A 22,112-nucleotide genomic window follows, 5' to 3' on the forward strand; every position below is an offset into this window, starting at 1 on the left:
TCAGATGCATAATGGGGAAGAACATCCAGTTCTATATCTCAGTAAAAAGTTCTCGAAAGCTGAAAAAAATTATAGTGTTATCGAAAAGGAGTTAGCCGCTATAGTTTATGGGTTAAAGAAACTAGCTCACTATTTAAACGGCCAATTTTTCCGTATACAAACCGATCATTCCCCTATCACATACCTTAAAAAAATGATGGGAACGAATGCCAGACTTACTCGTTGGGCTTTATGTCTACAACAGTTCAATTTCGAAATTGAACACAAATCGGGGAAAAGAAATGGTAACGCCGACGGTTTGAGCAGACAGGAACCATAACGGGCCCCGAGGCTATTTGTAAAAAAATTCTGGTAAATTAACATACCTTTTTGGGAGTATTTAATTTCCATTTATCGCAATTTATTTGGATTTGGTATTTATATATGTATTTTTTTTGTTTTGGTCGAAGAAGTATTTGATCAATTATTTGTGTTAAATATTTTTGGGGATTTTATGCTCGAGAGTTTGTGTTACTAAATTTTTCGGATGACTATTAAGAACTTTAAAAGTTTTGGACGTCATGAAAATCATAAAGGAGTATGGTGCATTTCCAAACTGATTAATGTAGCGCAGGTTAGTTTTGAAAATTTTGGCAATGACGAACAAAATAGGAGAGAATTTTAGGTCATGAGAACCTGATGTTGGTTCACGGGTAGGGTGTCTTTGTTTTTTTCTGAATATGTTCTGTTAAACTGAGGCTGCCTTTTCGGGAGTCTAGTTCACTGACCTGGGACACCCTCGTTTTCCTAAATGTGTTTTGGACGTCAATGTCACCTGAAATTTGATGTGGTTGCACAACGAAATTTCCTTCCTAAGGGGGGAGGAGCTGTGGCATCTTCAGTCCTGTGCCCTTTTTGATGCCGTGCGTCCATTGTGCGACGGGGATGCCCGACCGTACTCTGTGGAACTGACGGACAGCTATTCTTCTTCTACGCCTTTGTGCCTTTGTTGGAATACCGCTTCTAAATAAAGGACTAGACTGTCTGGCACCACTTCGGACAGTTTTAAAACCAGGTGTGACGAGTTTGCCTGACAGCCCTGGACGGTGTCCGACTTTGTCGTTGCCGAAAAACCGCAGACGGGGAGGTGTGCTCCATGTTAATGAGGCGCCGGTCGACCAACGAATCCGGGCCTTGGTTTCTTCTACAAAAACGACGTAGCAGTGTTCGTCACCAAGTTTCCACCAATGGGATATTTTAAGGGGGCTTAGTTCGCAAGCCCCGTGTCTTCGAAAAAGACCTCGATCCAGACTTTTAGAGAGCAGATTGCTCTAGGACTTGAGAGAATCAGGTGCCCTTAGGCATTTCTCCGGTTTCGTTGGAAACCGTGATTTTTTTTTGTGACCACCACTGAGGCAACTGTGTTTGCCTGAATTTGTAACCCCATCAATGTAACGATTTATATTTTTTTTTTCTGTAAATAAATTTTTTTTTCGTTAATTTTAAAAAGGGGTTTAGTCCTTCCTTGTTCGTGGTGTGATTTGATTTAATGAAAAGATTGGAATTGTTAATCTTTACATCTGTGACTCACGACGTCACACCGTGAACGAGATGAAGAAAGTTTTTAAAAGATGCTAAACCTTAAGAATATTTTATTACTTCCAAATAAAACAACGAAGTACTTTCAAGAGTAACCTATAATATTTTTTGCTCCTACTCTGCAGTTTCTTAGTTCAGAGTGGATTCTACCTTGTTTAAGGTTAGATGAGGTGAATAAAATTTAAAAATTAATGCCACCTAAAGATTTTTAAAATAATTTTATTATGTGGATAAGAGCTGAAAACTAATTTTACATTTACGGGAGAGTGATCGACATTAGCGGCTCGTTTGAGAAACAAAGATGGTGTGTGGTACTAAATGTTTCATCGGTTCTTTTTAATTTAACACTTAGGCTTGCTCAAATTAGGATTATTTCTTTTTTTATTTACATTTAATAAAATGAAAGTTTTATCGGATTAAAAACATGTTCTGTTTTGCCGGGGTGCCCACCTAGTCATGGCACAGACTGCGCCATTGGAATTTTTAGGAAGGGTGTTTGAGAGTATTTTCCCCTTTTTGGGGGGCTCCTGATTTGGGAGGGTGTACGCAATATTTAGGGGGTGCGCCTTTGCTCTTAGAGGAGAGGGTGATGGGCACCCCTAGTTTTACTGTATGAAAATTCTCGCATTGATAAATGAATTCCATCGTGATGGAATGGATGGAGGGTAATGTTTACAATCGCCTGAAATATTACTGGCTTTCTCAAAACTTCTGAGCTAAATCGTAATACGTTCTTATTAAGTTTGTGCGCTGCAGCTCTAATTCCAAATACGATTAATACTAATTCTAACACGAAGCTCGATTTTACGAATTTTTTGGACCATGCTCATAAAATCGATTACCATTGTTTCAAAAATCGAAGTTTTGGAAGTGGTAAGTTGCTTGAAAAATTACAAATGTTCGTAAACTAAATGTTCGTAAAATCAGTTATCAAGTGCACTTGCTAATCATTTGTTCTCCAACGGAAAATAATATCTTTAGCATATCTCATTACAGGCTTCCATGCAACTGGTGGTTATTTAACTGTTTCTACCCCTTCCTACGCTACTCCCCTGGCTTTTTCTTTCATTGAAGCTGGCATGCAACTCGGTTACCAAAATGTGGACATCAATGGACCTCAGCAAACAGGTAAATATTTTTTAAAAGGCGATTTTCCCCATAGTTTTTTAAGTATGGATAAGATAAACAGCATTGAAATTAATTACAGAAAAATTCTTCTTGCAAATACGTCCTGTAATATCTTATCATTTTGCTATTTGACGTCTGGTTACTCCTTATTCGTTGTCTTCAAAACTGCAGGCGAAAGATTCCAGATTAGATTAGGTCAGAGCACCCTAAAGTGGGTGCCACAAGTAGAAGCAAAGGGTACCGCAAAATGTCCATGGTACCTTGTGCATAATGTAAGAGAATTAGGGTATAGTGCCGTAAGAAAATGCTTATTCTTCAAAGATTGGCGCGAATCGAAAAAGTTTTAATCTCTGGATTAGATGTTTTGTTTCACATTTCACTTTTTGAGGAGCTTTGAGAGCTTTCTTGTTCACAATGTCATATTCTCAAAACAGATGCTTAATTAAATTTCTCTTTTGTTCCCCACAAAATAACAATAAAGTAAGGCGAGTTTTGATAACGATTTTCATATCCAAAGAGATCAATCCAAGCACTTTGTAAACAAACGTAGGATAGTAAGGTGCTCAAGTGTAGAAAAATTGCTGAAAAAAGTTAAGAATTTTAATAACAAGCATATTGTTTCCATGTAATTGTTTAGTGCAGGGAGTAAGAGGAGTGAGCAGTTATGTTATAACTTTGTGCGTGATTATGAAAAAACAATTTAACATAACCAAGTAATTAATTTATGATTATAAAATACTCTTACAATTAATAGTTAAACGTTTTTGATTATTGTTGTTTAAAACGAAAGTTTTCAGTAAAAAATAGGACAAATAAATTGAGTTACTTGTTTCTAAAAACAAGTTATTTGAGCAACACTTATAAGTGCTTCTCATTTTGATAATAAGCATATTGTACTGATTACGGTAAGAAAAAAATTTCGTTTCGATCTCGAACTTCCTATGAGTTTTTGATTGTGGGTTTGAGAGATTTTTTCTGTCAGCAACCGAAGTTTCTATTTTAATTAATTATTATATTTTTTTGCTTCATTTCGTTTACAAAAAAAAAAAGTGAGAAATACGTTCTATTGAGTTTCAGATGCATCTAAGATTCTATTTTGACATGAATTATGACGTAATAATCCAATATTGTTAATATTTGAGATGTTATAACATCTCAAATATTATTACTGTTTTTAAACTAGAGGTGTAATTATTTAAAATGTTTTCTTGCTCACTCTAAGGCACTATTATATTGTATTATTCTTCTATATACACGTTTCATGCAGTTTTATGCAATTTTAGATCACAGAGGCTATTAAAAACATTTTTTTAAAAACATTTGAAAGTAAAATTCTCAACTTTTACGCTACTTTTATGTGTGTGGATAAAATGTTTAAAAGCTATTCCTTTAAGAAATGTTCCTTTTAACGCGCCTACATAAGCTCATGCACATACTTCTTTAAGTTATTAAAAAACCGATTATTTAATAGACGAAAGGAAGTACTGAGGGACGCACACTAGATTTTTTTTCAAATATTATTTATGATTTGAAACTGAAGCATTGAGTTAGGAAAAAAAATGTTAAAAAAGAAAAGGGTAATTTGAAACGCAGATCCAATCCCCAGAAGTCAAAATTTCCTGCTAAACTTAATGCTGAGAATTGTAATAATAACTTGTTGTTTATTTTTGAACTTGTGAACCTATCATTGCTACTACTCACTGAGGAATCGCCTTAATCCTGTGAGTTGTCGGAAGATATTTTTTAATCCGAATGAATGTTTTTAACGAGTTTTTTGTCAACGGGGAATCTTCAACAACGCTCAACGGAGGATGCACTAAATTGCTCTTTTAGCTGTTGACCTCTAACATAATTTCCGCTTCTTTGGCCTCTGGTTGCGGGATCTTATGATCGTTCAGATTATTTTTTCTTGATAAATTTTCAGATTAAATTGAATTTCGGCCTATTTACGAGCAAATATAGGTTCGGAAGAACAAAAGGTATCTGTACTTTTTTGCTTCCTTGTACAAAATATACTAAGTATTGTAATCACAAAAAAAAAAAAAAAATGTTCACTGAATTTTCAGCCGTTTACTTTCGAATGACAGTTCACTAGTTTTTTTCATCACTTTCGTACCTACATATGTGTCTTCAAACGTATGGACAACCGAGCCACCGATCTATCTTCTTTGACCATCCTCAAATTAATTATCACGAATTTTCTCGTGACGCGTCTGTGCGTGGGAAGGTAAACGCATATCTCGCATAAGTCAAAATGAGTATGCAGTAGAAGGTTGAAAATCCACAGTTGAGTCTATAAGGAATCTAGTTGTGCCTTTGTGGGCCTCCCTTTTCTAGTTGCAATAAGATATTCCAAAAGAGCTTTTTAAGCATTTTTTGTGGCAAACCAATGTGAATTTAAATCCCACTGAGTAATGTCATAAAATATGCATCTGTTTAAAATAAACTAGAAGTGTCGATATTTTAAATGTTTTTGCTCCCCTTAAGGCACTATTATATTCTACTGTTGATCCTTTCATACTACATTTAGCACACGCACCCATTCTTTTACAGATAGTTTGTTTAACAGACATCAGTTATCAAATTGCAGTACAAGGAAGTCATGAGGTGTACACATCAGATTGTTTGGTTGAAAAACTGAGACCAGACTAAAAATCTTGAAGTGACATGCTGTCCTACATTTTCTTGCTCAATAGTAAACTTTGCAAAAATCTTGCCATCGTTGTCAGAAACAGTGCCAGCAGCAAATTCACAAATAAGCCATGCAAAAACTTATTAAAAGAACGCCTCCTGCTGTTTTGACTTAACAAGGTGTGAACTTTATACAACGCAAAGATGTCCATTCAAATTTGCATCTCGGCCATCAATGCATGCTTTATTCGCTTTGCTTTATTAAGAAGCATTCATCTGTTGTTATGTCACAGCAGGATTTTTGTTTTTCAATTCCGAAGAAGTCCCGCTGCTTTCCCGCGTTTTGACAGTAGACGAAAGCTGCCAGGAAAGATTTATGATGTCATGACCTTAAACAACAAAGGAAAAAACAGTGTATTTTGTGAGAGATTAATTCCTCACCGTTGTACTTGCAAATTTCATTGTCAGTGGATTTGTATCATTTAAATTCAGCTCGGTCTCGCGATATGGATTTTTGCCTCTTGTGAGCGGTCAAAGAAACAAACTTTGTCCCATTCACTGATTGCGCTACAGCTCTAAGTTTCTACTGTGATATAATGTTTGCGTTTCAAAAAACTATTAAATTAAATGCTTGCCGTTTATGTCCTTGCTGAGAATGAGGAAACTTTCTTTTTGGTGACAAATTAAGGACATCATTGCTTTCATGTTCCATTACCAACACCAGCAAAAGTTTTTTAATCACATGTTTCTGAACCAATTCCAACCTAAAGCAGGGCCTGATTACCGCACAGGCCGACTTGGTCTGGACCTGAGGCCCTATCTTCCTATGGGGCACCGTATTTTGTAAAAACATAGCATTAAAGAATCATGCATTGTGAAGGAAATAATGCAAAAAATGATTTATCAATTGAAAAAAAATGTAATGCTTGTTGTTGTATTTCTCTTATTTAGTTGCCTGTACATGAGTCAGAAAGCTTTTTTTTTATTTCTTGATAATTTTATCTCCAAAAAAAGCAGTGGCGGTGATCGGCATGTGTAAGCAGTGCAACTGCACGGTACCCGCAGTACTGCATTCAAGAGCTAGTACCGTGACAGCAGAAAAGCTCAACATTATTTTGTACTGACTTAAAAAATTATAGATTGAGTGGGGTATTATGGTCCTTGAGCCTCACTTTTACTTAATCGGACCCTGACCTATATCACCTAAATTGATATGTTTAGTTCTGAAAATTCCTATAGCCGGCATACAGTAGACTCAGACTCAGCTATCTTGATGATTGACTTTCAACGAGTTCATTTATGTTTGGGTTGAATGAGGAAACCTTATTAGATTGGCACAGAGGCAATTATCGTTATCATATCACTAATCCGCTTTTCTAACCCCTCTTGCAAATGGAATCATTTAAGTCTACAGAATGGCAAGGCAACTTATTTAAATCTTATCTGATTTTAAGAACTTATTCAGCTAACACTTCATTAAACTTAAATTATCGTTATCCGTAATAATACAAAAACTCCCCAAGTAGAGAGAAGCTATAGTACACGATTGAACAGCAAGATGTTCAACATTATTTCTTAACTAGAAAATCGTCTGTCAAGATATGACGAGTGAAAATTGCTTCTACATTTGAACGAAGCAATTGCCTGTTGGGTGATATTTTAGTAGATAGTAGATAGACCGTTGACCGTTTTTTCGGTTCTTCATTCCCCTGAAATGACAGTCTTACCAAAACACATTAAGTTACCGGATCGAGTTCAGCCTTGTCACAATAAAGACTTTTTCTGCATATTAAACATTACCAAAACATATTATCAAATTATCATGCGCGAGTTTCATTGTTGATGACGTCGTTAACGTTACTCGATCATTGGTTATTATATATATGAAGAAGTAAAATCTCATTGCACTAAAATTTTCCTTAATTATTGAAATTTATCTTCCAAATCGTTCCTTATTTGGATCCGTATCCCTATTTATTCCATTGAACTGAAGTTACAACTGTTTAAATTTTAAAATATACATATCGACGCTTTCTCAGATAATTCCTTTGGAAAAATAGGAAATTAAAGCTATACAAGTCTAAATTTCACAATAAAGATATGCAGGAAAAAAATACATTATAATAACTCTTCTAAGCACATGGTCTTATCTTAATATATTTATGTAACTTTTGTATTCCAGGCGTTCTTATTCCACAAGGCACCACTCGAAGGGGAGCTCGATGCAGTACTTCTAAAGCATTTCTGGCACCGGTGAAGAAAAGGAAAAATCTGGATGTTGTAACTTACGCTTATGCAACAAAAGTAAATTTTTAACTTTAATTTCGTATCAACATTTGTGCAGAAAGTATTACCTGAATATTTCTGAATCATTTAAAAAACGATTGCTTGGTGATCTAAAAAAAAATCGCAGTCTAGATTCGTATGGCTGCCACTTCTTAAATCTCACCACTAGCATTTTTTTTGTGCAATTCAACATAATTACTTTTTAATACAACCTCTTTAACTCGATTCTTTAGTAATCACAGGGGCCACCCAAAAATATCCTTATTCGGCAAATGTTTTCAAACGGTTCGGCAAAATAATCATCATTCAGTGAAATTTGGAATTCCATTCGGAAAAACTGTCATCATTCGGCAAATTTTGTCTGACAATTCAGCAAAATGATCACCATTCGGCAAAATTAGGAGTTCCATCCGGCAAAATTATATTCATTCGGCAAAACTTGAAGTTTCATTTGGCAAATTGTGTGTGCTTGTGTGTGTAACAGTTTGTGTATGCAGGACATGGACTCAGGAGAAGCGGAGGTCGGTAGACAGTGCTGCTGGAGGAGGTCCAGATACAGAAGAGCAGCTCTTGCAGGAACCGGTGGACAATGATATTCGGTATTCGCATAGGGCCCAGCTCCAGCAAGTGAGAGTAATAGGCAATTTGTTGGTTGCTTAAAAAAAAACCCAACCACTCGGGCAATTAGAATTGTAAAAAAATCCCTACTCTTATTTTTTTTAAAAATGTAGAAAACAAAACATATCATGGAGGATGACTAATCTTGTCTCTTTTGCAGATCCACTTCGACCATCACAAGCGGGCCAGCGCGGTGGAGTTCGACCGCCTCAAGATGACGTACATCGTGAAGGCCCGACGTGAGATCATCCTCTCCGCAGGCTCCATCAACAGTCCGCAGCTGCTCATGCTCTCCGGCATCGGGCCCAGGCATCATCTCGAAGAGATGGGAGTGAGTAAAATCCTCTTAAGGAGTTGACTCTGTGAAGATGCGCATAGGGGTCATCCACAAATGATTTCACGATTTAAGGGGGAGGAGTGGGTCGTAAAATTGTGACAGTTTGTGACAAGGGGAAGGAAGGAGCAACAAGAAGTGTGACCTCACATATTTTTATAACAAAATATGCTTAAGAAAAACAACTTGACATGTGACAAGGACAGAGGAGAGGGTAACATTAAGTGTGAAACTTGATGACAAAAGGGGAGGAGTAGAATATGTTGAAAAAAAGTGGGACATCGTTTATGGACGGCCACATAAGCCTTTGTAGACGATGTAAGTGGGCGGAGTCGTTGACATACAAATATTTCACATGAACCAGGACTGGTTATCCAATCTCCACACCAAGAGTTTTCGGAGTAAGTGGAAAGTGATCTGTTTGCTCTTTTCTGCCACATCGTATTGACCCAGGATGAGAGGTCTTTGTCCCTTGATTCAATATTACTGGATCACTTGACAAACTGAGAGGGAATCGCAGTAGCTCCGTCTTAGAAGTCTATGAAAATAAGCTTTTTCCTTGAATTCGGTGCTTTTCTTTTTGTTCATGTTTTCCTTTTAATTTAATTATTCAATTTCACGAATCCGTTTATCAGCTTATTCTTATAGCAAAACGTCTATCGTTGATCTGATACCGTATATCATTTCATTGAAAGTACATGCTCCACCCATCAGCAACTGTCCTCCTTTGATGATTTCTCAAACTCTGAAGACGAGCAACTTTCCGTTTTTGTCTAAATATTCCCTCATTATACAGTCATGGGCATGACTAAGTACGAAAACCCTTTTTTGGCACTTTGCCATATTCTTGCATTCTCTACCAAATTCTAATTTAACATATGAGAGTAATTTCATTTATCTGCTTAAGTTCTTGATATCATCAAATGTACAAATTGCTGAAAAAGTCGTTACCGTTCCTCAAAATTCATATTTAAAGACTGATGTAAGCCTTATAAATTGAACTTAAATATTTTTTTTCCGTTGTTTTTGTTCTAAATGGGGAACTAATTGTATTTGCTATTCCTGAAACAATATTATTTAAAGTCTCCAATACGTTGTCTGCAACCACCTACCGTGGACATTGCGCTAGCTTATCCACGCTATTGGGTCAGGTGGGCAGACATTCTGCGGTCTCTAAAATTACAGTTGTAATAGCCGTGCTTATACTTAGGCAAATATAAAAGAGCATATGAGGCAGTGAGAAGCAAAGGGATGTAAGTGGCAAAATTAAAAATTTGGAGATAACCAATACAAATGGTAGGGGAACCTCTCCTTAGTCCAGGAGCAAGACATTGTACTAGTAGCCCTGGTAGGTGCTGCTTTACAGCATAGTTTAGGAAAAAAAATCACTGAAAGTCTACCTAGGCCGTTATCTTGAAACGCGTTTTACTCAAAACTGGAAAATACCCACTTACATCCCTTTGCTTCTCACTGCCTCATATGTGCCTAAGATATCCTTGCACGCTACCATGATTTCAATACAGTGAAACCTCTTCGAGCGGCCAGTTGTCTTAAGAGGCCACCCCTCTCTAACGGCCACATTTTTTCGCCACGGATTTTTGTACCCATAGACTTAAATTTAAAAACACTCCTAACGACCACCGCTCAACCCTTCATAACGATCGCCGAGTGAGTGCGCCCATCCCATTTTTCAGGAAAATTTATTCAATTCTTGTTTCTAATATTCAGCCTTTCGGTTCAAGGAGGAGAAGTGTTATTGGCTGTTTACGAATTCCAATAATTTCGGAGTAAAATTGTCACTCACGTTTATTTTATTAATTGGTCAGTGTAAGTGTGATTGATTTGGTTTGCAAACAATACTGTTAGAGAATATTTTTATGAATCTCGAACAACGTATTGAAGTTCTGAGCAATACGAGGACGGAAAACTATCGCGAGTATCATTAGAGCACGATTTCGAATTATTTTCAAGCACGAAACAGCAATGGAGTGCCTTGATATTTACAGTGCAGACTGAGAAAAACGTCTTTCGGTTAACAAGTCTGCCGAAAATTTGCGTTTTTGAAACAAATCCAAAAAAAAATTGAGATTGATTTAAATTGACTATTAAGTTCGCTGTCTGCATTATTAACGTTTTTAGAATAAATATTTTTTTGTGCCTTTTAGGCACTAATTCGGCCTTTGACGATCCATTTTCTAATACGTTTTGTAATCGCTTGCAAGCTAAATTTGCAACTGAAGTGATTTTGAGGATAATAGATAAGGTCATCAGAAATTCGGATGCAATCACAAATAAATTGGTTAAAGATTTACATTTTGGACTGGAAAACGAATTTGCAAACAATTCAGAGAAGAATCACAAATTGTACTTTTTCTCTGAAACATGTAAACAATAATTAAATAAAGCAATATTTCTTCTTTAGAAAAGTCTCAAACTTCATTTTATGTGTTAGACTTGCTTATATTACGTATTATAGAAATTATATTGCCACTGAAATGAAAACCCTTTAAAGCGGCCACCCCTTCTGAACGGCCGAAATTTTAGGAAACGGAGGGGTGGCAGCTCAGAGGGATTTCACTGTAGTAAAAATGTCGTATTTTCAAGCGCCAAAGGTGATTAAACCATTCCCGCTCTCTCCTAAAATGTTAAACTGAACTTGTTCGCATACGGGAAAATACTACAAATAAAAAATTAAAAAATCCTATATCCAACTTTTTACATGTCTTTTGACACAATTGCGAGTCATATTCGATAGTAGAAAACTGGATTATGTTTTGAAGAATAGTGCATAGCGCAGAATCAAGTGAATACAGTTTTCCTAAGGTGAAGCTTCTTTTTTTTTTTTAATTTTAACCTTATATTCAAATGACAATCATCGATGCGGTCAGATAGCGAAAAGTCCTCTTGTTACCTCAGCCTCTTATTCTTTTCAACGACATGATGCGCGTCGCATTCGGTAACAATGAATAACTATCTTTTAACTTCCGAGTATCCACCAGCATTTTAATTTACTTGGAAAATATTCGGATTCCACAATAACACAATAACCCGGAGCAAACAAGCGTTCCGAACTCGAAAAACAACCATCTTCGAAGAAAACAAAACTTATCCACTCGGAAACCGAAAACAAATCCAAAATGATATCAATCCTTCTACTGTTTTCGTCAAGAAACTTTCGCAAATAGAAGGGTGACCCTTGTCGTTCCGCCCTGACCAGGCAGGGTGACAAAGAAAGGTGGAATATTCCAGACGTCATTAGGAAGAAGACAAGGGTGTCTGGCATAGGAAAAGTGCCTCCCGGCACGCGACATTGTGTGATGCGGAAGCGAAACTGTCCAAGCTCACCGGCTTGAGATGATACCACTCACACTGGAGCAAACTTCGAATTCTGACCCATGCATCTTATCAAATAAATAATTTCATTCGTTATTAGGTTCATATATGCGTATCCACAGACTCCGCTGTGCGGGAGGCTCACGCCCTTAAGGGCCTCAACGTCCCAAGAAATTGAAAAAAAAAAAGAAACTAATACTAAGACTTATTAACGTTGCTAATATATACTGCTAGCCTCTGGAGAGAGACCTTACAGATTTTGTTGCAGGGGGCCCCAAAATTTATAGATCCGGCATGTTCGTTATCCTTCTGACTGCTCAATTTTTTGAACAAAGTCATTTCAAAATACACATATTTTTTACGCGTAATAAAACAATATCAAAATATGTGTACCAAGTTTACAAAAATTATGTTAGAAGTTACGCTTTGTTGGATAAATTTCAAAAATATAAACTTCAACGAAGAAAATTTCTGCTTTGCACTCTTTACACCAAATTCGTCATTTCTTTGAGAAACAAACAACATATTTCTGGTGAAACTCTAGATTGATTTTATTAGGAGATACATGACATGCAAAAAGAATGAGCTGTAAATCTAAATACTGCAGAACATCCATTGCCTGGCGTTCAAAAACCGTGAAATAGAGGAATAAAGTTTTTAAAATATACCGTGTCCCGCCAAAGATAGCCTGAAATTACATTTTAAAGCATGAATTTCCAAAATTTTGGGAAGTGGAAGCTGACTTTCTTTTCCCTAAACTGTCGTCAATAAACGTGTTAACGTTAAACGTGTCATAAATAAAATTTTTTGAAATCGATCGCTAATTAACGGATATATTAATAAAAAACGCATTTTCGTCCTAAATGGTCAATATATTGTACTGCACTGCGGAAAAGGAAATTTGAAATTGATTTAGAGTTAAAAATTTGAAGATGAATGTAATTTTTTTTAAAAAATGCGATTTTATCACAAGTGCATCAATACAATGTTCCAAACTCTCACCCCGTTCAAAAGAACGGTCGTTCATATTTTAAGTGAGCGAACGAATCCATTCATTTTAAGGAGTCGTTCTTTCGACCCGTTCGTTTATGAACGACACATCCCTAATTTCAAAAGCTCACAACCCTACTGAAGTAGTTATTTTTATCAGCATCTTCCATTTTAATAAATTTAAATATCTAAATCAGCCCCCCCCCCCCTTTCGTCGCCCAACCTTTCCTTTTTTATCGAGACTATGCATAATTGTGTTTGTATTTATTGTTATTTGTTGAGCGACATGCTTTAATTGCCTAGTGACACAAAATTTAAAAATGTAACTAACTAAACATCTGGATGAATTTTTTATTATTTTACTACAAGTGAATTAGATAGCTATGGGACATAGCTTTATTTTTAAAAAAGATAGTTTTCAAACTAAAAATTAAAATTTTAGTTCATTATTACGATGATGTATAAATTAGGATTGTACATACAAATGGTGGGTTTCCCTCCTCAGATATATAAACAATGTGTTCCAAATTTATATTAACCATTTCGTCTGTTTCTAGATTCCTGTCATCGCTGACCTTCCGGTTGGCTACAACTTACAAGACCACATTTACCCAGGGGGGATTCATTATTTAGTCAGCGAGACTGTCGCCATTGTTCAGCCAAGAGTCTTCACTTTCAAAGAAATTGTTCGATATCTCTCTATTGGAAGGGGTAAATAGATGAATTTAGTTTTTCAAATTTAAACGAAATTTCTTTCACAGCCATTCATTCTTTTCTGCATATTGATCACTGATGTAATGTAGGCTGCTGTGTTTTATAGAATTAACGTATGCAAGAGCTAGCGCCCCTCAGACTGAGGATGGGGTAGAGATACATCTTGCCTACTTGAGTCTGAGGCTTGAACTCTAAAAGGTTTTGGTGTCACTGCTTATGCTCTTGAACAATACTTACCAATTGCAATCTTTTGCCGATACTATAAAACCTTAGATCGCAGCTTTAAGTAGCGACACGTCCGCCATCTTGGGGCTAAACTCGCTTACTTGTTATGTTTGCTATGAAGAACTAGCTTGATTTACTTCTTGATTGTACTCCTTCTTAATTGTGGATTAACATAGAGTTAATAAGAAAATACAACCAAGAAGTAAAGCCCGCTACTTCATCATGGTAGACTAGGAAGATAGCGTGGCGTTTAACCCCAAGATGGCGTACATGTCGCTACTTAAGATACGACTTACAGCTTTAAATGCTTATGCTCCTGAACAATATCAACCAATTGCAACCTTTGACCGATACTTCTCTATTGCAATCATTTCAAGACTTTACTTTAATAAAATCATTTATAGTTTAGTGTCTAACGTACTTTTAGTAGATTCGTAGTTCTGATTTACTAGAACTGAAACATGTTTTCCTTTATTCCGTCAAGGGCCCTTGACGGTACTCGGTGGAGTGGAAGGTCTTGGTTTCATTAATACCAAATATGCCAATAAATCGGACGATTTTCCTGATGTAGAAATTCACTTCTTGTCTGGATCCCCAGCTTCAGACGGAGGGCAGACATTTCAGAGAGTTATGGGTCAAAGGAGAGAGGTGAGTTTTCTCGAAAATAATTTCATGTATTATATCGTAAATAAACTGTTTAGAGTAGCTTATCAAGCAATTCAAATTTCTTAAACGAACTTAAAGCCAAATTTTATTACCTAGTACCAATACTTTGGCTTCTCAGGACATCATAAATGCACTTCATTTGTTTTTTAGAAAATTAATAACTGTCTTAAAAGATCGAAGCTCCCAAATAATTTAAGAGAATCTCTCTTGTTTCAATAAATATACACATTCAGTTATTAACAGAAAATGGATTTTTTTCTAAATCACCGTCGTAGACAAGTTTAGTTCACTCGAAAACTATTCGTGACGGAACGAAACCAAAAGTAAGGTTCATTCTGCAAAACTGAAAGCTTCCAAAACACAAAGTAGTACTGCTACAAATAGTCACTATTTTCGAGTCTGCTAAGAACATGATTACAATATCCAAGCTTATGAGGTGCAATTTTGATGTCGATAAAATTGAACAATGCTCGTCATGACTAAAAGCTACACTTCAAAACATTTACTGCAAACAGTACGAACCATGGATGTAGGAATCTTTATTGATTTCTAGCTGCTTTTTTTTTCCTTGTGCTGTATTCTAATTTTATAATCTGGACATAGGCTGCAAATTTTTGATAATTCTGTATTCTTATCTATGGGAAAATCATTGTGTTTTATTAATAAAAATGATATTTTTAAACCAGTTTATCATTCATTTGTCACTAAATTAATTTTAATTAACTGAAGACATTAATTAATCAATTAGTTTATTCATTGGAAATTTAAAGCTTAAAATATAATCGTGTTGTGCATTATTTTTTTATTTCTTAGGTAGGCGAAAAATATTTCCATTATCAATTTGAGCTAGAAAAGAAAAACACGCGAAATTTTCACCCGAGTAATACGAATCTTTTTCCCCTCTCTCACCACCCAACAAGGACTCCGCTCTCTCATAGTTACTTCAAACGTGACAATGGGAGTAGATACGGCATGTTCCCTCCTGTACTCCTATCTCCATGGTACGAAAATGTACAAAAACATAAGAAATATCGAACATAGAAGCTACAAATTTGTCAGGAATTGAGCATTTCATAGATAAGAAGTATTTAAATTTGTCTTTTGTTTTCAGATGTGGGAAAAAGTGTACAAACCGTACGCCTATCGAGACGCGTACACTTTTTGTCCTGTGCTATTACGACCCAAAAGTCGGGGCTATCTGAAACTGCGATCAAGTGATCCTTACGACCCACCAATAATAGATCCCCGCTACCTTACCCATCCACAAGACGTCCTCACCATGGTGGACGGTGAGTATTTCTAGGAATTTTGTATTTATTTTATTACCATGGATTACTTCTGGAGGAGATAGTGTCGTTGTAATTAATTCTACTTTTCTGAGAACAAATTACTTGAACAAACTGAATAAATCAATGCAAGTACCTTAAAATCGCTCTGTTGTTTGAGTACGACATGGAAAGTTAGGAATGGAAATATAAAGCCTGCACATTCCTGCTCCGATATTGCACTTAAAATTTCAGAATCTGCATTGTTTCTCGTAAAAGGTGGCTCATAATTTTCAATTTCTTGCCAGTTGTCAAGGTTTGTGTAGTCATTGCATCAAAGTTGAGGGCCGGAATAAATTTCCTTGCAGACTGTAAGGATTTTGTTAGTTTTCTTGCTTCCATTATTCTTCTTAGGGTCAGCTGCCGTACATGGTATCTTTCATTTTAAATCATTGAGAGTGAAATATTTTAATGTTGTGCGAAGTAACTGTTCCTTCTTATGACAGGATCGATAACCTTTTTCAAATTCTCTTTTAAGTCTCTCAATCGATTAATCGAATTTCAAAGCTCACTTGTAGCTAGAAAGTTATACAACACCTCAGTTTACGTCAAAATGATCATGTGCTGTTTACTAAAATTTGAGATTCTCAGTCTTGGACTTAGAGATTACTTGACAAATAATTTTCGAGATAATGAGCCAAATGTTCGATATTCTGACATTCTTGCACTCTTAAACCATTAACGCTTGCATTTAATGGTGTAATGGGACGTTACTCAGACAATTTCAAAAGCATAAATGATTTTCAACCGTTAGAAATCCACGAGATTCAACTTCGAACTATACCCTAGATCTGTTGCATATGAATCATTTGAACTGTGCTTGGGGCTCTTAAGTAAACTCCTGTTTGTAAAAATTGCAATACCATGAAGGAAGCATCATAGTTGAATGAAATTTGATACACAGTTGAGTAGTAATGGTACAAATAAATGATTACATTTTCAAACCAAACAAAAAATAAAAAGAGATAGAAATTAGTATTTTGTATGGCTACCACGTGCCGCAATAAGAACTGCTACACGACTCGGCATGGATTGAAACAAAGTTTGAATATCTGCCTGCGAAAGAGTATTCCATATTGTTTGTATGCGCAACCAAAGTTAGTCTGTCGAAGCAACAGGACGAGGATCACGAGCGAGACGCCACCCAACGAAATCCCACACATGTTCAATCGGTAACATATCCGGGGAATATGCAGGCCAAGGAAGAAGCTGTACCTGCTACGAATCAAGGTAGGATTTGACAGTCCTGGCGACACGTGGACGGGCATTATCCTGCTGGAATACAGCCCGTGGCAATCCTTGTAGGAAAGAAATAGCTTGGGGCTGTAAAACTTCGTTTATGTATCGGGGACTGTTCAAATTGCCCACAATTAGTAGCAATTGTGATCGTCCATAATATGCTATGGCACCCCAGACCGTAACTCCGGGTGTTCATCCACTGTGGCGTTCGATAATGCACTCCGGAATGTGCCGTTCACCGGCATAGCGCCTGACACGAATTCGGTCATTATGGTATCGAAAGTTGAAGCGGGACTCGTCAGAAAAGACGACCAGCTACCAATCAGCACGCCAGCTCCTATGCACATTGGCCCCTTGTAGCCGCAGGTGGCGATGGTTTTGCGTGAGAGGAATCCTTGCGCGCAGACCACGCTGCAGCAGATGTCTCCGAATTGATGAGGCACACAATGAAACACCTGCAGCTGTTGACCACTGTGCTGCCAATTGTCTAGAAGAAGCTATGCGGTCCGTCAGCGCCATATGCACCAGGTGTCTGTCATCACGAGCTGACGTCACATATCGGGATCCACTGCCGGATTTCCGAGCTGTACGACCCTCGTCCGTCCACTGCTTCCAAACACGCATGATTCTGCTGCTGTTACGCTGCACACGAGCGGCTACTGCACGATAAGACAATCCAGCTTCACGAAGGCCGGCGATTCTGCCCCGTTCAAACTCCAAAATTTGCTCAAATTTCGCTTTCTTTCGTCGAAGAGACATAGTAAAGATTCAATTGCTTACTCTAGCATATAACCACCGATAATAATACACGCCTCGCTACAGCCGTCTATTTATATTCGATTCGATCCGCCGTTCAGAGGGCGCTACTCAGCATACACATGCGCTACCGGTCTGCAATTCTAATCATTTGCATATCATGCCCTACTTTACATTTCCTGCAATTTTCAGCTCACTTTTGTAAGTCCTTCGTGGTGTTGCATTTTTCAAACAGGAGTGTATTTTAATAAAATGTTGAAAAATATCTGCAGGAGAGCCATTTAAGAATGTTTCGAGTAAAATCTTTAATCTTAATTCATTCTTCATCTTTCAAAGTACGTATATCATTTTCGTTGCAAAAATAACTTTGTTCTCAAATGCTTTTGTTCATACACTTTATGCCAAGATTTCCACATACGTTTAGCTGTTTCTTCATGCTTGATGTAAATTAATTTGTTCATGTTCTAAATATAGTTACTGATATTTTAAGCAATTTACTTTTTGATCTGTTATTCCAAAAGGAAAAGTGGTGGATAGTAGTTTATATTCTAATTTTAGAACTACAGACAGGAATAAGAACATGAATATTAAGACTACTGCATTTAATCTTTGTTTTTGAAGATTTTGTTCCATCAAAGCTTTTTGCTTTTGTTCTAATGTTGGATGGTTTATTCCCTTTCTTTTATGTTATTTTAATCGAGCAAAAAAGATTGTTTTTTAATATCATTTTTTGTGGCTTAATATATCTTACTTTAATGAAAATGCGATTGGTAAATAGCGAATCAAGTGATTAATTGCTTTCTGTGGTAGGTATGAATTATTTTAATTGTATGAAGCAAATTTTCTTGCCGTGGGCGATCTCGACCGAAAAAGTTAAGATTTTTTTTCATTCGTAATAAAAAGACTATTTTAAGGCTCAATTTGCAAATTTCGACTGCTAAGTGGTGGTTGCATGAAGATTTCATCGGACTGTGATGTTATTTTACATCATAGTATTTCTCCTCATTCATTCTCCTCTTTTTTCACCCTGATCGATTTGAAAAGTTATTAAAAATCAATGTTTTCGTAAAAAAGAAAAAAATGCATTTCTAGGTTCAATTTGCGATTTTTGACATGTGATGTTTTGCGATGTGGCGCATGAAGATATTATCTGACCAACTTGAAATTTCACATGTAATTGTTTAGTCCTTGCCGACAACTTTTCTCACCCTGGCCGATTTGAAATTCTGAAAATAACTTTTTTCGATGCACCCTATTGTCCAGCATGTTCGGGATCGGATCAGTTAAGGCCCGAATGGTGCAAGACCAAAACGGGAAAGGGGTTAAATGTTCTTAGCTTTGTCCAGTTTTTATTTCTCATCGACATCTCATTTCATTCCAGCGATGAAGATCTGCTATGCATTTGGAGATTCCCCCCCTTTCAAGAAATACGGTGGCCATCGCTTCGAGACCACTTTCCCAGGGTGCGAGATTTACGCGAAGTTCAGTGATGAGTACCTGGCTTGCGTGGCGAGGACTTTCACTTCCACCATCTACCATCCTGTGGGCACTTGTAAGATGGGAGCCCCGGGTGATCCCACGGCAGTCGTAGATCCACAGCTTAGGTAAGACATTTCATAATAATCTTCTTCAGATATAGTTTTAATAAGTCAATACAGATTATCTGCGACATTTAGAGTTTTCAAATCAATGAACTTCTATGACTTCTGTTTGAAACTTTCCATGACTCATGGAATGCAACGTTTTCAGCAAAAAACATAAATTGTTCACTAGAATTGTATAATTGGTGTTTAGTGAAAATAAAATTACAACTATCTGATCTATGCTTTGTACATATGCTTCTTTCAAATTAAAGTAAAATGTGAAGAGCTGAGCTAATATTATGACTAAAAAACAATTAACGCAACATGATGTGGTTTTCATATTCTATCGCCATCTTAAATGTCCTTATTCAACTTCTAAAACAAATTGAATTTTCTAAAATCTTTATAAATTTAAGACAAATATTTTGTATTAATCAGTGATAAGTTTATGAATGGCATTAGCTTGAATCAGCTTGGATGCAGATGGATTAAAACTTTCGAATGGGCATGGCAAAATGACAAGTGTGAAAGTCTTGAATTACACAATATAAAATACAATAATGTTTAAAATAATGGTAAGCAAAAAAAATATCATTGTCCACGTGGTTCAAATATACATTGTGAAAGCTTTTAGTTATATCCCATCGATATCAGTATCTCCGTTGGTTTCGTCTTCCTTTATCACTTTCAAAGTTCTTCTTCCAGCGAGCTCTAAATTGCATGAGTTTAATAAAGTTAGTTCTGTAAAGGGAATCAATCGCAAAAAGTATCTCCAGTGGTCCAAACCCGCTTATTAGCAAACCAAAATACAGTTAATTGCATGTTACCTGTAATCTTCCAGGATTGGATTTTGAAGAAAGGAAACCTTTTTTCCCATTGCAATACCTCATTCGCATGAAATCAAAACTCATCCGCGTAAAATAAAATGATGTCAAATCTTTATCCGGATATAATCAAGCCTACGGAAAACGAGGGTGTACTGCACACTGTTGGGGGGGGGGGGAGGTCGCCGATCTTCTGCGTTGCGCCAAGGCGGATTTGGTTCGCGCATGCATGTTCGGAGCGTGACACAACAACGCAGAAGATCGGCGATTTTCCTAGTAGGAAAACAGGCCTTTAGACCCTTTGAAAAATTCAAAATGATGGGCCTGACCAAGTTTAAACATAACATTGCTGTCTAACGTTCAATAATTTGTCCTAGTGGTCTAACAGAATATCATTTTTATTTTAATAGAGTGAACGGAGTACATGGGCTACGAGTGGTAGACGGTTCCATCATGCCTACCATCGTATCAGGAAATACGAATGCGCCCATCATCATGATAGCAGAGAAGGCGGCAGATATGATTAAAGGGGTGAAGACGGTCATCAAAAGAAAGGACAAAAAGAAAAAGAAACGATGAAACTGCATACATTCTTATTTATTTATCTAGTGAGAAGTGCAATTACAGCACACAAATGTGAAATATCGGCAGGGAGGAGTGCTTAGATTATCCACAGTGCAATATGTACTGCAAAAGATCTTGTCATGCCGGACTGCAAAGCGCCATCCCAAATCAACACTTCATGTATTGTCTTCTTTGTGGCTTTTAAAAGATTTGTGGGTTTTGTCAAACTTTGTCCGTGGGAAACGGTTCAGGTGTTAGAAAGAAAAAAAGCTGTCTCCTACCTCCAGATGGTATCTTTGGTTCTTTGGCATTTGTAAGGAATTTGGAATTTCTTTCCGATAGACAGTTTACATTTCAGAAAAGCAATCTGAAAACGTCTTAAAAACAAGTACAAAACTGCACAAGCGAACAAAGAGTTAATAAACAAATGTAGAACGCCTCATGGGACTTCCTACAGTATATCAAAGTGAATGAGTGGATGATATTTAAATAAAGTATCAAGCAGTCATCATCAAACATAATGCAGAGAGCATTTTAATATGGTCACTGCTAAACTTTGTCCCGAAATGGGATTTTATTCTTGTTAAGGAGATGATTGGGGTATTTTTATACAAGAGTACTGACCATGACTCCTGCCAAACTACTCTGGTCAAATGTAAAATGGAGAGAATTTCTCTCGAAATGGACCGCATGTGTACAGATAAATATCATATCAGATGTATGCACTTGAGACAGTATGTACTTATCACTTCAGAAAAGTTTAGCTGCCAACATTGTACATAATGCACAACTGCACATTCCATGCACACTATTTCGACAGAATCATTATCTGATTACTTTTTCAATGTTTCTAAATTCTAAGTCACACCAAACGTCTCTAAAAATTTCAACTAATTCTATTAAAGGAAGTAATAAATCACACAGCAAACAAAATCGTAGGAGGGCGTTATACACAACAGTAATTAACTGTTTATTGTGTGATCAGTAACTGAGAAATAATCCCCCCCCCCTTTTTTTTGTATCCATATCTTACCTGAGATTATATGACAAAATGGCACTCCAAATTTTTTTTCCTGACATTTTGCATTACATTATCGCTATACAGTAGAACCCTCATTCTTTTTTCCCCCTTTCCTTTTGTATAAAATTATAAATCACCAAGAAAGATCATTTATCTTCAAGCCATTGATCTTCATTGAGAACTAATAAACTGACTAGGACCACCCTAGCTGGGCCCAGAGCCTGATGCTGGTCGTCACATTTGTATTTATAACAAAATTCAGTTTTTTAAACCCTTTGTCCCACATAATATGGTTGT

At 36.6% G+C, this 22,112-nt stretch overlaps 1 protein-coding gene across 1 annotated transcript in view; it reads left to right on the plus strand.

The window, feature by feature from the left end:
- LOC129234132 (glucose dehydrogenase [FAD, quinone]-like) overlaps nucleotides 1-20,809 on the plus strand; it is a 137,972-nt gene extending 117,163 nt beyond the window's left edge. The window contains exons 4-11 of the mRNA XM_054868030.1: nucleotides 2,571-2,706; nucleotides 7,520-7,641; nucleotides 8,402-8,572; nucleotides 13,456-13,609; nucleotides 14,322-14,485; nucleotides 15,615-15,792; nucleotides 19,205-19,427; nucleotides 20,641-20,809. Of these exons, the coding sequence (XP_054724005.1) occupies nucleotides 2,571-2,706; nucleotides 7,520-7,641; nucleotides 8,402-8,572; nucleotides 13,456-13,609; nucleotides 14,322-14,485; nucleotides 15,615-15,792; nucleotides 19,205-19,427; nucleotides 20,641-20,809 (1,317 nt within the window). The remainder of the gene's footprint in view (nucleotides 1-2,570; nucleotides 2,707-7,519; nucleotides 7,642-8,401; nucleotides 8,573-13,455; nucleotides 13,610-14,321; nucleotides 14,486-15,614; nucleotides 15,793-19,204; nucleotides 19,428-20,640) is intronic.
- The last annotated feature ends 1,303 nt before the right edge of the window (nucleotides 20,810-22,112 follow it).

This window comes from Uloborus diversus, chromosome 1 (genome assembly GCF_026930045.1).
Source record: "Uloborus diversus isolate 005 chromosome 1, Udiv.v.3.1, whole genome shotgun sequence".
NCBI classification, from domain to species: Eukaryota; Metazoa; Arthropoda; class Arachnida; order Araneae; family Uloboridae; genus Uloborus; species Uloborus diversus.